We start from the raw sequence: 21,147 nt of genomic DNA, 5'->3' as shown, positions 1-21,147 counted from the left end.
TGGCCATTATACAGTATTGAGCATCATGTGTGGCCATTATACAGTATGGAGCACTGAATGGCCATTATACAGTATGGAGCATCATGTGCGGCCATTATACAGTATTGAGCATCATGTGTGGCCATTATACAGTATGGAGCATCATGTGCAGCCAATATACAGTATGGAGCATCATGTGGGGCCATTGTACAGTATGGAGCATCATGTGGGGCCATTATACAGTATGGAGCATCATGGGGGCCATTATACAGTATTGAGCATCATGTGTGGCCATTATATAGTATGGAGCATCATGTGTGGCCATTATACAGTATGGAGCATCATGTGTGGCCATTATACAGTATGGACAATCATGTGTGGCCATTATACAGTATGGAGCATCATGTGTGGCCATTATACAGTATGGAGCACTGTGTGGCCATATTTTTTTGCTTATAATTATTCTTTATGAAACAGTGTGATCAGCAGTGCTAAATGGGTGTGGTTGGGACGTGGATATGGGTGTGGCTAGTTATGAATGGGTGTGGTCAGAGGCGTGGCCTAAAATTTGCCCCTCTTTCCCATCTTCAAAAGTTGGGAGGTATGCTGTAGCACATAGGATGCCATTTCTGTTACTAGCCACTGTTCTTCCATTTTTGTGGTAACAGTGCCATCATTTCTGTTATTAGTGATATGGTATTTCTTTCATCAATGACTGTTCTTCCATTTCTGTGGTAACTACACTGCCAATTCTGTTATTAGTGACTATGCTGCCCTTCTGTGGTGACGATGCTGCCATTTCTGTGGTGACGATGCTGCCATTTCTGTTGTTAGAGTTTCAGCTGCCATTTTGGTGGTTAGATTACTGTGCTAACATTTCTGTTATTAGTGACTTTGCTTTCATTTTTTAGTGATGTTCAGCCATTTCTGTGGTAACTGTAGTGCCAATTCTGTTATTAGTGACGGTTCTGCCATTTATGTGTAACTATAGTGCCATTTCTGTTATTAGTGATGGTGCTGCTATTTCTGTGGTAACTATAGTGCCATCTCTGTTATTAGTGACGGTGCTGCCATTTCTGTGGTAACTATAGTGCCATCTCTGTTATTAGTGACGGTGCTGCCATTTCTGTGTAACTATAGTGCTAATTCTGTTATTAGTGACGGTTCTGCCATTTCTGTGGTAACTATAATGTAATTTCTGTTATTAGTGACGGTTCTGCCATTTCTGTGGTAACTATAATGCCATTTCTGTTATTAGTGACGGTTCTGCTATTTCTGTGGTAACTATAGTGCCATCTCTGTTATTAGTGACGGTGCTGCCATTTCTGTGTAACTATAGTGCTAATTCTGTTATTAGTGACGGTTCTGCCATTTCTGTGTAACTATAGTGCTAATTCTGTTATTAGTGACAGTTCTGCCATTTCTGTGTAACTATAGTGCTAATTCTGTTATTAGTGACAGTTCTGCCATTTCTGTGGTAACTATAATGTAATTTCTGTTATTAGTGACAATTCTGCCATTACTGTGGAAACTATAGTGCCATCTCTTTTATTAATGACGGTGCTGCCAATTCTGTGTAACTATAGTGCCATCTCTGTTATTAGTGACGGTTCTGCCATTTCTGTGGTAACTGTAATGCCATTTCTGTTATTAGTGACGGTTCTGCTATTTCTGTGGTAACTATAGTGCCATCTCTGTTATTAGTGACGGTTATGCCATTTCTGTGTAACTATAGTGACATTTCTGTTATTAGTGATGATTCTGCCATTTCTGTATAACTATAGTGTCATTTTTGTTATTAGTGACGGTTCTGCCATTTCTGTGGTAAATATAATGCCATTTTTGTTATTAGTGATGGTGCTGCCGTTTCTGTTGTTCCAATGCTGCCATTTCTATTACTGAGCATGCAGCCATATCTGTAGTGAATTTGATGCCATTTCCATGATGTCACATTTCTGGTATTAGTGACTGCCATTTTTGTGGTCTCCGTGTTGCTACTTCTGTGCTCCCTGCGTTGCCTTTTACGTGGTCCCTGTGCTGCCATTTTTATGGTCCCTGTGCTGTGAATTTTTGTGTTCCATGTACTGCGATTTTGTGGCTCCTGTGTTGCCTTTTCTGCTGTCCCTGTGTTGCCTTTTCTATGGTTTCTGTGTTGCCATTTTTGTGGTCCCTGTGCTGCCTGTTGCCCCGTACTGCCATTTCTGTGGCCCCTATGCTGTCATTTTTGTTTTTAGAGATTCAGTTGCTATGTTTTTTAATATTGTTAGTGACCTTGTAGCATATTCCCCTGGATGCCCCTTTATCTGAAGTGTAAGCTCATACTCCATACATCTTGTTTCAGTTTTTTTGCACTCTGTGTAAATAAGGGTGTGACATCCTTCTACTTTGAGCAGGACATTACAATCATGTTGTTCCCCATGGCTGGGTGTCCATTAGTCGGGCCTCAGTCCTTCTCAGCCCTTATCCACATGTATGTCACTTGACAAATGGTAAGGTTTTAATACTAGAGGTTAGGACTGTCCCAAATAAGGTCACCATGACGTGGTGTGATGGATTTTACATTTTTTTAAATCAAAATTAGGTTAACTAAACCCCCTATATTGTTTTCATGCACTATTGCTATTTATTTATTTACTGCAGGGTATTTGCTTACTATCTTTTTATCTTGGGTTTTGTCAGATTCCATACATGGCTGATTGTTTAAGGAGAGCAGTAATGCGGAGTTCGCTAGTGAATCTCCATGTGTATATGGAACCATACTGTGTTTCCATATACACAGTATGTCTGTATTATACTAGAGATTACAGCCCCTCCTCATTTCCACATCTTGAGACATAGTGGTCATTCATTTGCAACATGTACTTTAAGGAATGCAAGGGAGTACAGGGCTCTGCCGCTCTCTACATAAACTGTCTCCCTAAATCTGAAATACTCTGTGCCTCTACATAATAAATCACTCATGTAATTCGTCCAGTCTTTTATTCTGGCCTGAAGTTGTTTTTTTTATTCAGCATTTTACAATTCACAGAAAATTTCATTTTTTTTACCTTGTCCAATATTGGGACTTATCTTAACAAAAAGGCCTGGTTCAGTTGGGTGGTATTTCAAGGTCCATATACAAGTACTTCTCACAAAATTAGAATATCCTCAAAAAGTTAATTTATTTCAGTTCTTCAATACAAAAAGTGAAACTCATATCTTATATAGAGTTATTACAAACAGAGTGATCTATTTCAAGGGTTTATTTCTGTTAATGTTGATGATTATGGCTTACAGCCAATGTAAACCTAAAAGTCATTATCTCAGTAAATTAGAATACTTTATAATACCAGCTTGAAAAATGATTTTAAAATCCAAAATTCCAAAATGTTGGCCTACTAAAATGTATTTTCAGTAAATGCACTCAATACTTGGTCGGAGCTCCTTTTGCATCAATTACTGCATCAATGTGGCGTGGCATGGAGGCGATCAGCCTGTGGCACTGCTGAGGTGTTATGGAAGCCCAGGTTGCTTTGATAGCAACCTTCAGTTTGTCTGCATTGTTGGGTCTGGTGTCTCTCATCTTTCTCTTGATGATACCCCACAGATTCTCTATGGGGTTAAGGTCAGGCGAGTTTGCTGGCCAATCAAGCACAGGGATATTGCTGTTTTTTTAAACCAGGTATTGGTACCTTTGGCAGTGTGGACAGATGTCAAGTCCTGCTGGAGAATGAAATTTCCATCTCCAAAAAGCTTGATGGCAGAGGGAAGCAAGAAGTGCTCTAAAATTTCCTGATAGAAACTTCACACTAGACCTCAAGCAGCTTGGATTGTGGCCTCTCCACTCATCCTCCAGACTCTGGGACCTTGATTTCCAAATGAAATGCAAAATTTACTTTTATCTGAAAACAACACCTTGGACCACTGAGCAACAGTCCAGTTCTTTTTCTCCTTAGCCCAGGTAAGACGCTTCTGGCGTTGTCTATTGGTCATGAGTGGCTTGACACAAGGAATGCAACACTTGTAGCCCATGTCCTGGATACATCTGGTCTATGCGTAGTGGCTCTTGCAACAATGACTCCAACAGCAGTCCACTCTTTGTGAATCTCCCCCCAATTTTTTAATAGCCTTTTCATAACAATCCTTTCAAGGCTGCGGTTATCCCGGTTGCTTGTGCACCTTTTTCTACCACACTTTTTCCTTCCACTCAACTTTCCATTAATATGCTTGGATACAGCACTCTGTGAACAGCCAGCTTCTTTAGCAATGACATTTTGTGACTTATCCTCCTTGTGGAGTGTGTCATGACTGCCTTCTGGACATCTGTCAAGTCAGCATTCTTCCCCATGATTGTGGAGCCTACTGAAACAGACTAAGGGACCTTTTTAAATGCTTAGGAAGCCTTTGCAGGTGTTTTTGTTAATTATTCTAATTTACTGAGATAATGACTTTTGGGTTTTCATTGGCTGTAAGCCATAATCATCAACATTAACAGAAATAAACACTTGAAAGAGATCACTCTGTTTGTAATGACTCTATATAATATATGAGTTTCACTTTTTGTATTGAAGAACTGAAATAAATTAACTTTTTGATGATGCCCTCATGAGAAATTGACATGTTGCGTTTTTGAGACTCGCACCATACGTGACTTTACCCTGCGTAAAATAGAAGCACAGAGGGCAGGAGATTTCTATAAATCCCATCCACTTCGCTGGAACTGTTAAAAGCTGCAGAGTCAAAAAGTCATCGTGGGAACTTAAAAAAGCGCTCCCATCAAAGTTTTTATTCTCTAAATATATTGCAGTCATCATACTTACAATTTCACGTTTTGACTTTGTACCCAGTAAATCAGTAGCCCACACTGATTTAGTCTATGAAAAATACCTGTTACTTATTCAAATTAGAAAGTGGTCATCTTTGCAATTTCATGCCATTATAGCTGCAATAAAAAATATCATCATTAAATGAGTCGTCCGGTTACAAAAAGTCATCACTTATCTGCTGGGACCTGTACGGATCAGCAGAATTGTGAATTTTCAATTACACGAAAATGATGTGGCAGTGCGCATGCTCGACCACCGCGCCATTCATTTCCTATGAGGCTGCAACAAACTACTGAGCTAAAAAAAAAATACATTTTCTGTGTATAAAATCTAGCGGGAAAGTGGATAAACACAAAATCAGCATAGTTTTGGGTTGGTGAACACTAAAAAAGGCTGCAACTGCTGCTGCTGTGTGAGTGGCCCATGATGTCAGCTCATCACATCCTCCCTCCCCACGCAGGATATAAGTCCTGGCTGCTCCTCATCATCCCAGCACAATGATAACTCCGCTGCTCCTCGCCATCTCCCTCACAGCCCTCATCTGGGCAGCTTTGCTCAGGAGACGCAGGTGAGTCCATAAAGTTCTTCCCCAGGGTGATAAGCTCCGCAACGTCAAATCCTCTCTGTCTGTATTATCACCAGATTAATTATAAACATATATTTGCATGTGTGTATGGATGTGTATATATATGTGTGTGTGTGTGGGGGGGGGGGGGGGTGAGATTATTTATATATGTGGGTGCTGATAAATGTATAGGAGTGTATAAATATGCGTATGTGTTTCCTAATATATAGATATACATATTTTAACCCCTTAAGCCCCGAGGGTGGTTTGCACGTTGATGACCGGGCAAATTTTTACAATTCTGACCACTGTCCCTTTATGAGGTTATAACTCTGGAATGCTTCAATGGATCCCGGTGATTCTGACATTGTTTTCTCAAGACATATTGTACTTCATGATAGTGATAAAATTTCTTTGATATTACCTGCGTTTATTTGTGATAAAAAATGGAAATTTGGCGAAAATTTTGAAAATTTTGCAATTTTCTAACTTAAATCACAGAGATACGTCACACAAAATACTTAATAAGTAACATTTCCCACATGTCTACTTTACATCAGAACAATTTTGGAACCAAAATATTTTTTGTTAGGGAGTTATAAGGGTTAAAAGTTGACCAGCAATTTCTCATTTTTACAACACCATTTTTTTTTAGGGACCACATCACATTTGAAGTCATTTTGAGGGGTCTATATCATACAAAATAACCAAGTGTGACACCATTCTAAAAACTGCACTCCTCAAGGTGTCAAAACCACATTCAAGAAGTTTATTAACCCTTCTGGTGCTTCACAGGAATTTCTGGAATGTTTAAAAAAAAATGAACATTTAATTTTTTTCACAAAAAATGTACTTCAGCTCCAATTTGTTTTATTTTACCAAAGGTAACAGCAGAAAATAGACACCAAAAGTTGTTGTACAATTTGTCCTGAGTACTCCGATACCCCATATGTGGGGGTAAACCACTGTTTGGGCGCATGGCAGAGCTCGGAAGGGAAGGAGCGCCATTTGACTTTTCAATGCAAAATTGACTGGAATTGAGATAGGACATCATGTTGCGTTTGGAGAGCCACTAATGTGCCTAAACATTGAAACCCCCCACAAGTGACACCATTTTGGAAAGTAGACCCCCTAAGGAACTTATCTAGATGTGTGGTGAGTAGTGTTGAGCATTCCGATACCGCAAGTATCGGGTATCGGCCGATACTTGCCGGTATCGGAATTCCGATACCGAGATCCGATACTTTTGTTGTATCGGGAATCGGTATCGGGATTAATATCAATGTGTAAAAGAAAGAATTAAAATAAAAAATAGGGATATACTCACCTCTCCGGCGCAGCCTGGACTTTACCGCCGTAACCGGGAGCTGTTGTACCTAAGAATGCGCGCTTGAAGGGCCTTAGATGGGGTCACTGCGCTCTGATTGGTCCGTAGCGGTCGCGTGACCGCTACGCGACCAATCACAAAGCCGTGACGTCACCTAAGGTCTTTCAAGCGCTTGAAATACCTTAGAAGACTTCACGGCTTTGTGATTGGTCACGTAGCGGTCACGCGACCGCTACGCGACCAATCAGAAGCTGCGGACGTCTTCTAAGGTATTCCCACCCCTACAAGTCTGAGTGATTCTATGGCTTTAGCCATTCAGGTTGATCGGCGTTTGCGGGAGCGCAAATCTGCTCATCCTTTGGCGGTATTTTCTGAACAGAGACCTGGGTCTATGCAATGTGACCGAACTCTGACCAGAATTGAGCGACAAAGTCATAGACGTCAGAATGGGTTGTGCTTTTACTGTGGTGATTCTACTCATGTTATCTCAGCATGCTCTAAACGCTTAAAAAAAAATCGCTAAACCTGTCACCATTGGTACTATGCAGCCTAAATTTATTTTGTCTGTTACTTTGATTTGTTCTTTGTCGTCCTACCCGGTTATGGCTTTTGTGGATTCAGGTGCTGCCCTGAATCTGATGGATTTGTCGTTTGCCAGGCGCTGTGGTTTTGTCCTGGAGCCTTTGGAATTTCCCATTCCTCTGAGGGGAATTGATGCTACGCCATTGGCTGAGAATAAGCCTCAGTATTGGACGCAAATGACCATGTGCATGACTCCCGTACATCAGGAGGTGATTCGCTTTCTTGTTCTGCATAATTTGCATGATGTTGTCGTTTTGGGTCTGCCATGGCTGCAGGCTCATAATCCAGTTTTAGATTGGAAAGCTATGTCTGTGTCAAGTTGGGGTTGTCAGGGAATTCATGGCGATGCTCCGTTGGTGTCTATTGCTTCTTCCACTCCTTCTGAGGTCCCTGAGTTTTTGTCTGACTACCAGGATGTATTTGATGAGCCCAGGTCCAGTGCCCTGCCCCCTCATAGGGATTGTGACTGTGCTATAAATTTAATTCCTGGTAGTAAATTCCCTAAGGGACGACTTTTTAATCTGTCTATACCAGAGCATGCCGCGATGCGGAGTTATATAAAGGAGTCTTTGGAGAAGGGACATATTCGCCCATCCTCTTCCCCTCTTGGTGCAGGATTTTTTTTTGTGGCCAAGAAGGACGGTTCTTTGAGACCTTGTATAGATTATCGTCTTCTGAATAAAATCACAGTCAAATTCCAGTATCTTTTACCACTATTGTCTGATTTGTTTGCTCGGATTAAGGGTGCCAGTTGGTTCACCAAGATAGATCTCCGTGGTGCGTATAACCTTGTGCGCATTAAGCAGGGAGATGAATGGAAAACAGCATTTAATACACCCGAAGGCCATTTTGAGTACTTGGTGATGCCTTTTGGACTCTCTAATGCTCCTTCTGTGTTTCAGTCCTTCATGCATGACATCTTCCGAGAATATCTGGATAAATTTATGATTGTTTATCTGGATGACATTTTGGTCTTTTCTGATGATTGGGAGTCCCATGTGAAGCAGGTCAGGATGGTGTTTCAGGTCCTGCGTGCTAATGCTTTATTTGTGAAGGGCTCAAAATGCCTCTTCGGAGTACAGAAGGTCTCCTTTTTGGGTTTTATGTTTTCTCCTTCTACTGTGGAGATGGACCCAGTCAAGGTCCAGGCTATTCATGACTGGACTCAGGCCACGTCTGTTAAGAGTCTTCAGAAGTTCTTGGGTTTTGCTAATTTTTACCGTCGTTTCATCGCTAATTTTTCTAGCGTGGTTAAACCTTTGACGGATTTGACCAAAAAGGGTTCTGATGTTACTAATTGGTCTCCTGCGGCCGTGGAGGCCTTTCGGGAGCTGAAGCACCGGTTTTCTTCAGCTCCAGTCTTATGTCAGCCAGATGTCTCTCTCCCCTTCCAGGTCGAGGTTGATGCTTCTGAGATTGGAGTAGGGGCTTGTTGTGATCTGCTTTTTGGCTCCCCTGGTGGTGGCTGGTGGTACTGGAGACTTGTATGTGCTTTTCTGCCTCAGCTCACCTGCTTCCATCAGTTTTGGGAGTTCCCTATTTAGCCTTGCTCTCCAGTCACTTCCTTGCCGGTCATCATTGTAACCTGAGTCATTCAGTTGCATGTTCCTGCTACTAGTCTGCTGATCAGCTAAGTGGACTCTTGTCCTTATTGTTTTGTTTTTCTTGTCCAGTTTACAGTTTTGTCATTTCCTGTTTCTGGAAGCTCTTGTGGACTGAAATTGCCACTCCTGTGTCATGAGTTGACACAGGAGTCTTAAAGTAATTTCAGGATGGGTTTTTTGAAAGGGTTTTTCAGCTGACCGTGAAGTCCTCTTTTGTATCCTTCCTCTATCTAGTAAGTGGACCTCGCTTTGCTAAATCTACATTCATACTGTGTATGTCTTTTCCTCTGAACTCACCGTTAATATACGTGGGGGCTACTATCATCTTTGGGGAATTTCTCTAGAGGTAAGCCAGGTTTGTTCCTTCCTCTTCCAGGCGTAGTTAGTTCTCCGGCTGGCGCATGGCATCTAGGCAGCCGTAGGAATGCTTCCTGGCTACTGTTAGTTGTGTGGTAGATTTAGGTCACGGTCAGCTTGAGTTTCCATCACCCGAGAGCTAGTCTGTTATTTTTGTGTTTCTGATGTTCCCATGCCATTGGGGAATCATGACAGTATGACCGGCCGCTGTTAAAGTAATTGGCAGAAGAAAGGAGAGTAAAAGAAGTCTGTAGATTTTTTTTTTTTTTCCTCTCATGTTTGCTACTTAGTTGGCTCAGTTGTATTTTTGCTCTATTTACAGCCTTGCCTTTCTCTCCTTCTAATCCTTGAATGGCTCTGATCTCTCCGGTTTAAGGATGGACCCTCAGAGTTTGGCTGCAGGTTTAAATAATCTTGCTACGAAGGTTCAGAATTTACAAGATTATGTTATACGTACTCCTATTTCTGAACCTAAGATTCCTACACCAGAGGTATTTTCCGGAGATAGATCTCGGTTTCTGAATTTCAAATGTAATTGTAAATTATTCCTTTCTCTCAGACCTCACTCCTCTGGAGATCCTGTTCAGCAGGTTAAGATTGTGATTTCTTTGCTGCGAGGTGACCCTCAAAATTGGGCATTTTCATTGACACCAGGGGATCCTGCGTTGCTCAATGTGGATGCGTTTTTTCTGGCTTTAGGGTTGCTGTATGAGGAACCTAATTTGGAGATTCAAGCTGAAAAAGCTGTAATAGCCCTGTCTCAAGGGCAAGATGAAGCTGAGATATACTGCCAAAAATTTCGTAAATGGTCTGTGCTTACTCAGTGGAATGAGTGTGCCCTAGCGGCAAATTTCAGAGAGGGCCTTTCTGATGCCGTTAAGGATGTCATGGTGGGGTTTCCTACGCCCACAGGTCTGAATGAGTCCATGACAATGGCGATTCAGATTGATCGGCGTTTGCGGGAGCGCAAACCCGTGCACCATTTGGCGGTATCTTCTGAAGGGACGCCAGAGAAAATGCAATGTGACAGAATTCTGTCAAGAAGCGAGCGGCAGAATTATAGGCGCAAAAATGGCTTGTGCTTCTACTGTGGTGATTCCGCGCATGTTATATCAGCATGCTCTAAACGTACTAGGAAGGTTGACAAGTCTGTTTCTATTGGCACTTTACAGTCTAAATTTCTTCTGTCTGTAACTCTGATTTGTTCATTATCAGTTATTACCGTGGATGCCTATGTGGACTCTGGCGCCGCTCTGAGTCTCATGGATTGGTCCTTCGCCAGGCGCTGTGGGTTTGATTTGGAGCCTCTGGAAGTTCCTATACCTCTGAAGGGTATTGATTCTACACCTCTGGCTTGTAATAGACCACAGTTCTGGACGCAAGTGACTATGCGTATGACTCCAGACCATCAGGAGATGATTCGCTTCCTCGTGTTGTATAATTTACATTGCTAATTTTTACCTTCGATTTATAACTGGTTTTTCTGGTGTTGCTAAGCCTCTTACGGATTTGACTAAGAAGGGTGCTGATGTTGCCAATTGGTCCTCTGCCGCTGTGGAGGCCTTTCGGGAACTTAAGCGCCGCTTTTCGTCTGCCCCTGTGTTGCGCCAGCCCGATGTCTCTCTCCCCTTTCAGGTTGAGGTCGATGCTTCCGAGATCGGAGCGGGGGCGGTTTTGTCGCAGAAAAGTTCCAATTGCTCAGTGATGAGACCTTGTGCGTTCTTTTCTCGAAAAATTTTCTGCCGCTGAAAGAAATTATGATGTCGGTAATCGGGAGCTTTTGGCCATGAAGTGGGCATTTGAGGAGTGGCGTCATTGGCTTGAGGGTGCTAGACATCAGGTGGTGGTTTTGACTGATCACAAGAATCTGATTTATCTTGAGTCTGCCAGGCGCCTGAATCCTAGACAGGTGCGCTGGTCGTTGTTTTTCTCTCGGTTTAATTTTGTGGTCTCATATCTACCAGGTTCTAAGAATGTGAAGGCGGATGCCCTTTCTAGGAGTTTTGAGCCTGATTCCCCTGGTGATTCGGAACCTACAGGTATCCTTAAGGATGGGGTGATATTATCCGCTATTTCCCCAGATCTGCGACGTGCTTTGCAAGAGTTTCAGGCGGATAGACCTGATCGCTGTCCACCTGGTAGACTGTTTGTTCCTGATGATTGGACCAGTAGAGTCATCTCGGAGGTTCATTCTTCTACGCTGGCGGGTCATCCTGGAATTTTTGGTACCAGGGATTTGGTGGCTAGATCCTTCTGGTGGCCATCTCTGTCTCGTGATGTGCGTGTTTTTGTGCAGTCTTGTGATGTGTGTGCTCGGGCCAAGCCTTGTTGTTCTAGGGCTAGCGGGTTGTTGTTGCCCTTGCCTATTCCGAAGAGGCCTTGGACGCACATCTCGATGGACTTTATTTCTGATCTTCCTGTCTCTCAGAGGATGTCTGTTATCTGGGTGGTGTGTGACCGTTTTTCTAAGATGGTTCATTTGGTGCCATTGCCGAAGTTGCCTTCCTCATCTGAGTTGGTTCCTTTGTTTTTTCAAAATGTGGTTCGCTTGCATGGTATTCCTGAAAATATTGTTTCTGATAGGGGTACCCAGTTCGTTTCTAGATTTTGGCGGGCATTCTGTGCCAGGTTGGGCATTGATTTGTCTTTTTCGTCTGCCTTCCATCCTCAGACTAATGGCCAGACGGAGCGAACTAATCAAACTTTGGAGACGTATTTGAGGTGTTTTGTGTCTGCGGATCAGGATGATTGGGTTGCCTTTTTGCCGTTGGCAGAGTTTGCTCTTAATAATCGGGCCAGTTCTGCCACTTTGGTTTCCCCTTTCTTTTGCAATTCGGGGTTTCATCCCCGTTTTTCTTCTGGTCAGGTGGAGTCTTCGGATTGTCCTGGAGTAGATGCTGTGGTGGATCGGTTGTATCGGATTTGGGAACAAGTGGTGGACAATTTGAATTTGTCCCAGGAGAGGACTCAGCGGTTTGCTAACCGCCAGCGTCGGGTTGTTCCTCGCCTTCGTGTTGGGGACTTGGTGTGGTTGTCTTCCCGTTTTGTCCCAATGAGGGTTTCTTCTCCTAAATTTAAGCCTCGGTTCATCGGTCCCTATAGGATTTTGGAGATTATTAACCCTGTTTCCTTTCGTTTGGACCTTCCGGCATCTTTCGCTATCCATAATGTGTTCCATCGGTCGTTGTTGCGGAGATACGAGGTGCCGGTGGTTCCTTCTGCTGGGCCTCCTGCTCCTGTGCTGGTTGAGGGTGAATTGGAGTACGTTATAGAGAAGATCTTGGACTCCCGTATTTCCAGGCGGAGACTCCAGTACCTGGTTAAATGGAAGGGCTATGGTCAGGAAGATAATTCTTGGGTAACTGCCTCTGATGTTCATGCCTCGGATTTGGTTTGTGCCTTTCATAGGGCTCATCCAGGTCGCCCTGGCGGTTCTTGTGAGGGTTCGGTGCCCCCTCCTTAAGGGGGGGGTACTGTTGTGATCCGCTTTTTGGCTCCCCTGGTGGTGGCTTGTGGTACTGGAGACTTGTATGTGCTTTTCTGCCTCAGCTCACCTGCTTCCATCAGTTTTGGGAGTTCCCTATTTAGCCTTGCTCTCCAGTCACTTCCTTGCCGGTCATCATTGTAACCTGAGTCATTCAGTTGCATGTTCCTGCTACTAGTCTGCTGATCAGCTAAGTGGACTCTTGTCCTTATTGTTTTGTTTTTCTTGTCCAGTTTACAGTTTTGTCATTTCCTGTTTCTGGAAGCTCTTGTGGACTGAAATTGCCACTCCTGTGTCATGAGTTGACACAGGAGTCTTAAAGTAATTTCAGGATGGGTTTTTTGAAAGGGTTTTTCAGCTGACCGTGAAGTCCTCTTTTGTATCCTTCCTCTATCTAGTAAGTGGACCTCGCTTTGCTAAATCTACCTTCATACTGTGTATGTCTTTTCCTCTGAACTCACCGTTAATATACGTGGGGGCTACTATCATCTTTGGGGAATTTCTCTAGAGGTAAGCCAGGTCTGTTCCTTCCTCTTCCAGGCGTAGTTAGTTCTCCGGCTGGCGCATGGCATCTAGGCAGCCGTAGGAATGCTTCCAGGCTACTGTTAGTTGTGTGGTAGATTTAGGTCACGGTCAGCTTGAGTTTCCATCACCCGAGAGCTAGTCTGTTATTTTTGTGTTTCTGATGTTCCCATGCCATTGGGGAATCATGACAGGGGCTGTTTTGTCGCAGAGAAGCTCTGATGGCTCTGTGATGAAGCCATGTGCTTTCTTTTCAAGAAAGTTTTCGCCTGCCGAGCGGAATTATGATGTTGGTAATCGGGAGTTGTTGGCTATGAAGTGGGCATTTGAGGAGTGGCGACATTGGCTCGAAGGAGCTAAACATCGCGTGGTGGTCTTGACTGATCACAAAAATCTGATTTACCTTGAATCTGCCAAGCGCCTGAATCCTAGACAGGCTCGTTGGTTGTTGTTTTTCTCCCGTTTCAACTTCGTGGTCTCATACCTGCCTGGTTCGAAGAACGTGAAAGCTGATGCACTTTCTAGGAGTTTTGTGCCTGACTCTCCGGGAGTTTCTGAGCCGGCTGGTATTCTCAGAGAGGGAGTGATTTTGTCTGCTATTTCCCCAGATTTGCGACGAGTGCTGCAGAAATTTCAGGCGGATAGACCTGACCGTTGTCCACCAGAGAGACTGTTTGTCCCGGAGAGATGGACCAGCAGAGTTATTTCCGAGGTTCATTCTTCGGTGTTGGCGGGTCATCCTGGGATTTTTGGTACCAGAGATTTGGTGGCTAGGTCCTTCTGGTGGCCTTCCTTGTCGCGGGATGTGCGTTCCTTTGTGCAGTCTTGTGGGATTTGTGCTCGGGCTAAGCCTTGCTATTCTCGTGCCAGCGGTTTGCTTTTGCCTTTGCCTATTCCGAAAAGGCCTTGGACGCACATTTCCATGGATTTTATTTCGGATCTTCCAGTATCTCAGAAAATGTCTGTCATCTGGGTGGTGTGTGATCGTTTTTCCAAGATGGTCCATTTGGTGCCCTTGCCTAAGTTGCCTTCTTCCTCCGATTTGGTTCCTCTATTTTTTCAGAATGTGGTTCGCTTGCACGGCATTCCTGAAAATATTGTGTCTGATAGAGGATCCCAGTTTGTGTCCAGGTTTTGGCGGACTTTTTGTGCTAAGATGGGCATTGATTTGTCTTTGTCGTCGGCCTTCCATCCTTAGACTAATGGCCAAACCGAGCGAACTAATCAGACGTTGGAAACTTATTTGAGATGTTTTGTTTCTGCTGATCAGGATGATTGGGTGACTTTTTTGCCATTGGCCGAGTTTGCCCTTAATAATCGGGCTAGTTCTGCTACTTTGGTTTCGCCTTTTTTCTGCAATTCTGGTTTCCATCCTCGTTTTTCCTCGGGTCAGGTTGAGCCTTCTGACTGTCCTGGGGTGGATTCTGTGGTGGATAGGTTGCAGCAGATTTGGAACCATGTGGTGGACAATTTGAGGTTGTCACAGGAGAAGGCTCAGCGCTTTGCCAACCGCCACCGCGGTGTGGGTCCCCGACTTCGTGTTGGGGATTTGGTGTGGCTGTCTTCTCGGTATGTTCCTATGAAGGTCTCCTCTCCTAAATTCAAGCCTCGCTTCATCGGTCCTTATAAGATCTTGGAAATCCTTAACCCGGTGTCTTTTCGTTTGGATCTCCCAGCATCGTTTGCCATTCATAATGTGTTCCATAGGTCTTTGTTGCGGAGGTATGTGGTACCTGTGGTTCCTTCTGTTGAGCCTCCTGCTCCGGTGCTGTGTTGTGAACTATACTTCTTGGCTCCCTCTTGTGGTCACTAGTGTTTTGGCACTTGGATTGTCTTTTACCAGGTTGGTACTCACCTGCTTCGTTAGGCCTGGGGTGTTGCTATTTAAACTTCCTGGATTCTCAGTCCAGTGCCTGGCATCGTTGTAATCAGTTCATTTCTGTTTGCTCCTGTCTTCAGGTCCTGGTTCTTTGCAAGATAAGCTAAGTCCTGCTTCCTTATTTTTTGTTATTTTGCTTTGTTCATATTTTTGTCCAGCTTGTACAAAATGTGATTCCTGATATTGCTGGAAGCTCTAGGGGGCTGATATTCTTCCCCCTCACCGTTAGTCGGTTTGGGGGTTCTTGGATATTCAGCGTGGATATTTTGCAGGGTTTTTTGCTGACCATATAAGTCATCTTACTATTTTCTGCTATTAGTCAGTGGGCCTCTCTTTGCTAAAATCTAGTTCATTCTTACGTTTGTCTTTTCTTCTTACCTCACCGTTATTATTTGTTGGGGGCTTGTATTACTTTGGGGTCTTTTCTCTGGAGGCAAGAGAGGTCTTATTTTCCCTGATAGGGTTAGTTAGTTATCCAGCTGGCGCGAGACGTCTAGGATCAACGTAGGCACGTTCCCCGGCTACTGTTAGTGTTTATGCTAGGATCAGGTATATGGTCAGCCTAGTTACCACGTCCCTATGAGCTGGTATTTATGTTTGCAGACTTTTGCTGTAATCTCTGAGATCCTTGCCATTGGGATCATAACAGTGCTGGTCGAGGGCGAATTGGAGTACGTGGTGGAGAAGATTTTGGATTCTCGTATCTCTAGACGGAGGCTCCAGTATTTGGTTAAGTGGAAGGGCTATGGTCAGGAGGATAATTCCTGGGTTGTCGCCTCTGATGTTCATGCGGCCGATTTGGTTCATGCCTTCCACGCGGCTCATCCTGATCGCCCTGGGGGTCTTGGTGAGGGTTCGGTGACCCCTCCTCAAGGGGGGGTACTGTTGTGAACTCTATTTTTGGGCTCCCTCTAGTGGTCACAAGCGGTACTGTGCAGTGTTGTCTTTCTGCAGGTTGGCAGCATCAGCTGGTTCGTTATCCTTGGTTGGTTTCCTATTTAGCTCACCTGGATACTCAGTTCCTTGCCTGCTCTCAATGTATTCAGTGCTCTTCAGATTCCTTGTGACTACCTTGCTCCCAGTCTCTCCAAGACAAGCTAAGTTTTTGTTTGTTTATTTTTTGATTATCAGCATTCATCATGTTTCTTGTCCAGCTTGCTAAAATGTGATTTCCTCGCTTGCTGGTTGCTCTAGGGGACTGAGTTTCTCCCCCCACACCGTTAGTTGGTGCGGGGGTTCTTGAAATCTCAGTGTGGATATTTTGTAAGGGTTTTTTACTGACCGCACAGACCCCTTTTCTATTTTCTGCTATCTAGTATTAGTGGGCCTCATTTGCTGAATCTGCTTTCACCCCTGTGTATGTGCCTTCCTCTTACCTCACCGTTATTATTTGTTGGGGGCTTCTATATCTTTGGGGATTATTTCTCTGAAGGGAAGTGAGGTCTTTCTTTCTCTCTAGGGGTAGTTAGTTCCTCAGGCTGGCTCGAGACGTCTAGGATTTTAGACACGTTCACCGGCTACCTTTAGTGTGTTGGATAGGTTCAGATTTGCAGTCAGTCCAGTTTGCCACCTCTCTAGAGCTTGTCCTATGTTTTGTTACTTAGCTGGAGTATTTTGTGATCCTCAACCACTAAGGATCATAACAGGACCCCATATTGGAAACTAGACCCCCCCAAGGAACTTATCTAGATGTGTTGTGAGAACTTTGAACCCCCAAGTGATTCACTACAGTTAATAACGCAGAGCCGTGAAAATATAAAATCATTTTTTTCCACAAAAATTATCTGTAACACCCAGTTTTGCATTTTCCCAAGGGTAACAGAAGAAATTGGTCCCCAAAAGTTGTTGCCAATTTGTCCTGAGTACGCTGATACCCCATATGTGGGGGGAACCACTGATTGGGCGCATGGCAGAGCTCAGAAGGGAAGGAGCGCCATTTGACTTTTCAATGCAAAATTGGCTGGAATTGAGACGGGACGTCATGTCGCGTTTGGAGAGCCCTGATGTGGCTAAACAGTGGAAACCCCCAATTCTAACTGAAACCCTTACCCAAACACACCCCTTATCCCAACCACACCCCTAACCCCAACCCCAACCACTCCCCTAACTCCAACACACCCCTAACCCTAATCCCAACCATAACCCTAACCACACCCCTAACCCTGACACACCCCTAACCCTAATCCCAACCGTAAATGTAATCCAAACCCTAACCCTAGCCCCAACCCTAACCCTAACCCTAGCCCTAACCCTAACCCTAGCCCTAACCCTAGCCCCAACCCTAGCCCCAACCCTAGCCCCAACACTAATGGGAAAATGGAAATAAATACTTTTTTTTATTTTTGTTATTTTTCCCTAACTAAGGGGGTGATGAAGTGGGGTTTGATTTACTTTTATAGCGGGTTTTTTAGCGGATTTATATGATTGGCACACTATTAGACGCTTTTTATTGCAAAAAATATTTTTTACGTTACCACATTTTGAGAGCTATAATTTTTCCATATTTTGGTCCACAGAGTCATGTGAAGTCTTGTTTTTTGCAGGACGAGTTGACGTTTTTATTGGTAACATTTTTGGGCACGTGACTTTTTTTATCGCTTTTTATTCCGATTTTTGTGAGGCAGTATGACCCAAAAACAGCTATTCATGAATTTCTTTTTTTTGGGGACCGGGGGGGGGGGGGGGGGGCGTTTATACCGTTCCGCATTTGATAAAATGGATAAAGCCGTTCTATTCTTTAGGTCAGTACGATTACAGCGATACCTCATTTATATAATTTTTTATGTTTTATACGATAAAAACTATTTTATAGATAAAATAATTATTTTTGCATCGCTTTATTCTGAGGACTATAACTTTTTTATTTTTTGCTGATGATGCTGTATGGCGGCTCGTTTTTTGCGGGACGAGATGACGTTTTCAGTGGTACCATGGTTATTTATATCTGTCTTTTTGATCGCGTGCTATTCCACTTTTTGTTCGGCGGTATGATAATAAAGCGTTGTTTGTTTTGTTTTTTTTTATTTAGATATGTACTTATGGGAACAATATATTTTTTTTTCTTTATTTAGGAATTTATTTTTTTTTACACATCTAAATATTTATTTTTTTACTTTATAACATTGTCCCAGGGGGGAGCATCATGTTATAAGGTCAGATCGCTGATCTGACACTTTGCAATGCACTATGTCAGATCAGCGATCTGACGTGCACTGCTCCTGGATTACCAGCGCCTGCTCTGAGCAGGCGCTTGGTAAGCCACCTCCCTGCAGGATCCGGATGCAGCCCCGTGGCCATTTTGGATCTGGGGCCTGCAGGGAGGAGACACTCGGTACAAGGTGAGCACATCGCCTTGTACCGAGGGTCTCAGGGAAGCACGCAGGGAGCCCCTGTAACAACTCTGCTGGCATCACGGCATGGCCTCTCATCTCTCACACTATTTTACCCACTGCTCCAGGCCATGATGTGGTTTCTGTTTCATGCCAGCTCCATGTTCTGTGTCTCTGCTGTCTGCATGCTTCATGACTGTGTGTATAGGGGGGCAGCGCCTGAACTCTCTGGTTCTTATAGGAATCAGGTGCATCTGCCTAATCTGTTACTGACCAATTACCAAGAGGCCTCCAGTATATAATGCAGCTCTGGGCCTGTGCAATGTGTTAGCTCAGTTTGTGTTTAGCTTCTGAGTTTGCCAGGCCTTGCTCTGAGTTACTCCCTCTCTGGAGGCTTTTCTCTGTCTTATTGCCTTGATCTTGTTGTCCGCCCTCCAGGAGGCAGAATATCCTGGTCCCTGTGTCTTTGTCTTTGGCTTCCTTCCCTGCTGTGTCTTTCCTCGTGTTCTCAGTCTGCTTACACTCGGCACTCTTGCGGCTCTGCCTGCTCTTTACCTTTGTGGCTTTACCTCTGCTCCGCACTCCTGCGGTTCTGCTCCTTTCTACTCTGCTTATCTTCTGCTGCAGTTATCCCTTGCTGCAGCTCCTCTCCACATTCCTTGTGGCTCCGCTCTGCTTTGCTGCAGAAACCTCTCGCTGCAGCTACTCTCCGTATTCCTTGCGGTTCTGCTCTGCTTAGCTTTTGTTGCTACACTATCTCTTGCTGCTCTACCATTCCTATTCGCAGCCTTGCGGTTCTCTTCCTGTGTGAACAGGTCCCAACCTGTTCCTTCATTCTCCTTTCCTTCTGGCTTGTTTCTGTACCTACATCTCCTGTGTGAACAGGTCCCTACCTGTTCCTTCATACCTCATTCCTTTCTGCTTATTTCCTTTCCTGCATCTCCTGTGTGAACAGGTCCCTACCTGTTCCTTCATATTTCATATCCGTTCTTGCACCTCCTGTGTGAACAGGTCCCTACTTGTTCCTCCACACTACGTATCCATACCTGCACCTCCAGTGTGAACAGGTCCCTACCTGTTCCTTCATAAACCACATCAACCAGTCCTGTGTTCTCTGCCGTGCCTTCCAATCCAGTGTTCCTGCCAGTCCTGCCGTGCCTTCCAGTCCTGTGTTCCTGCCGTCCCTGCCAGTCCTGTGTCTCTGCCAGCCCTGTGTTCTCTGCCATGTCTCTGCAAGCCCTGTGTTCTCTGCCGTGTCTCTGCCAGCCCTGTGTCTCAGCCGTGCCAGCCTACTCGTCTGAGTTTCAGCCGTGCTCTTCTGCCAGTCCTGCCTGATGCCCGCACCAATCCTGGTGTTCCTGTCTCCCAAGTGGGATCAGCAGCCACAGCCAGACACCACGCTGGAGTAGCACCTGGCAGCTGCCTGCTGCACAAGCCTGACCTCACCATCAGAGGCTCCAGTGAAAACCCAGGCAGCTGTCATAGTCACGCCCCTTCCAGGGTAGTCTGGTTTGTAGCACAGTGGGGCCACAAACCCCCCGAGCTCATGCCCACCCTCCCTGCGCGATGCTTCCCTATGCCCCCGGAACGCTGCGATCATGTTTGGTCGCAGTGTGCCGGGGGTTAATGTGCCAGGGGTGGTCCGTGACCGCTCCTGGCACATAGTGCCAGATGTCAGCTGCGATAGTCATAACTTGAGACAGGGGAGGGGTACAAGCAGAATTGAACTGGATCACCTTGGGCCCACCAGAGAAAATCATTCTTGGGGCCCACTATGTAGCTACATAGAAATAAATACAAGCTCTATATTGGGGACTGTGGTGAATACCATGGGCTGTATTGACCATCTTACTGTGTTTGGCTTGTGGGGAAATCATACTGTGTGGGGCAAAAAGGGCAAAATAATTGTGCAAGTGCCGCAATACATATCCCGACCATGTCGGGATATGTACTCTTAGTTTTTATTCTCTTAATATATTGCAATTATATTATATGGTACTGTGTACTTACAATTGCTCAGTTTTTACCGAGCTAATTCTCATTTCTCTACTCTGTGTAGAAACAGGAAGTCTCTTGTCCCTGCATTTATTATTCCCCTCTTCAACTCCTGACCCAGCTGCTACTTATTCTCTCTGCCAGGGTCTTTTTCAGTGAATTATGATATAAGGCCGGGGTCACACTTGCGAGTGTGATGCGAGAAACTCGCACGAGTCTCTCACATCAATACCTGGCACTGCCACCGGCACTCGAACTGGAGTGTGCGGCATAGAAATACATGAAGCTGAAGGCTCCGGTCCCAAGTGCCGGCAGCTGTGCCGTGTATTGATGTGAGAGACACGTGCGAGTTTCTCGCATCACACTCGCAAGTGTGACCCCGGCCTAACAGGGAAAATTGACCTCCTGTTTCATCATAGAGCTTAGAAGGATTCCGCTAGTCAGTTTTTATTCACGTGATGTCATAGAGATAATGGAAAACAGAAGAATTACCTGGGTAGAAAGGCAAAATTAGGAATTGTAAGTGCACAGTGTCATATAATATGATGACTGTAATATATTAAGAGGATACAAATTTTGATGGGAGGAGGAGGAGGGCTTCTTTAGAAAGTTGGGAGGTTTGCCTTTCAATGTCTGACTTTTGCTTGGGGTGCCTGTTATTTATATACTAGATGGTGGCCCGATTCTAACGCATCGGGTATTCTAGAATATGTATGTAT

General features: G+C 44.5%; 1 protein-coding gene across 1 annotated transcript in view; it reads left to right on the top strand.

Moving 5' to 3' along the window:
* Nucleotides 1–513: 513 nt before the first annotated feature.
* PTGIS (prostaglandin I2 synthase) overlaps nt 514–21,147 on the top strand; it is a 52,116-nt gene continuing 31,482 nt past the window's right edge. Inside the window, exons 1-2 of the mRNA XM_077253304.1 lie at nt 514–580; nt 5,245–5,352. Coding sequence (XP_077109419.1) covers nt 5,282–5,352 — 71 coding nt within the window. The 5' untranslated portion in view covers nt 514–580; nt 5,245–5,281. The remainder of the gene's footprint in view (nt 581–5,244; nt 5,353–21,147) is intronic.

This window comes from Ranitomeya variabilis, chromosome 4 (assembly GCF_051348905.1).
Source record: "Ranitomeya variabilis isolate aRanVar5 chromosome 4, aRanVar5.hap1, whole genome shotgun sequence".
NCBI classification, from domain to species: domain Eukaryota; kingdom Metazoa; phylum Chordata; class Amphibia; order Anura; family Dendrobatidae; genus Ranitomeya; species Ranitomeya variabilis.
This window is presented reverse-complemented; position numbering and strand designations above follow the sequence as displayed.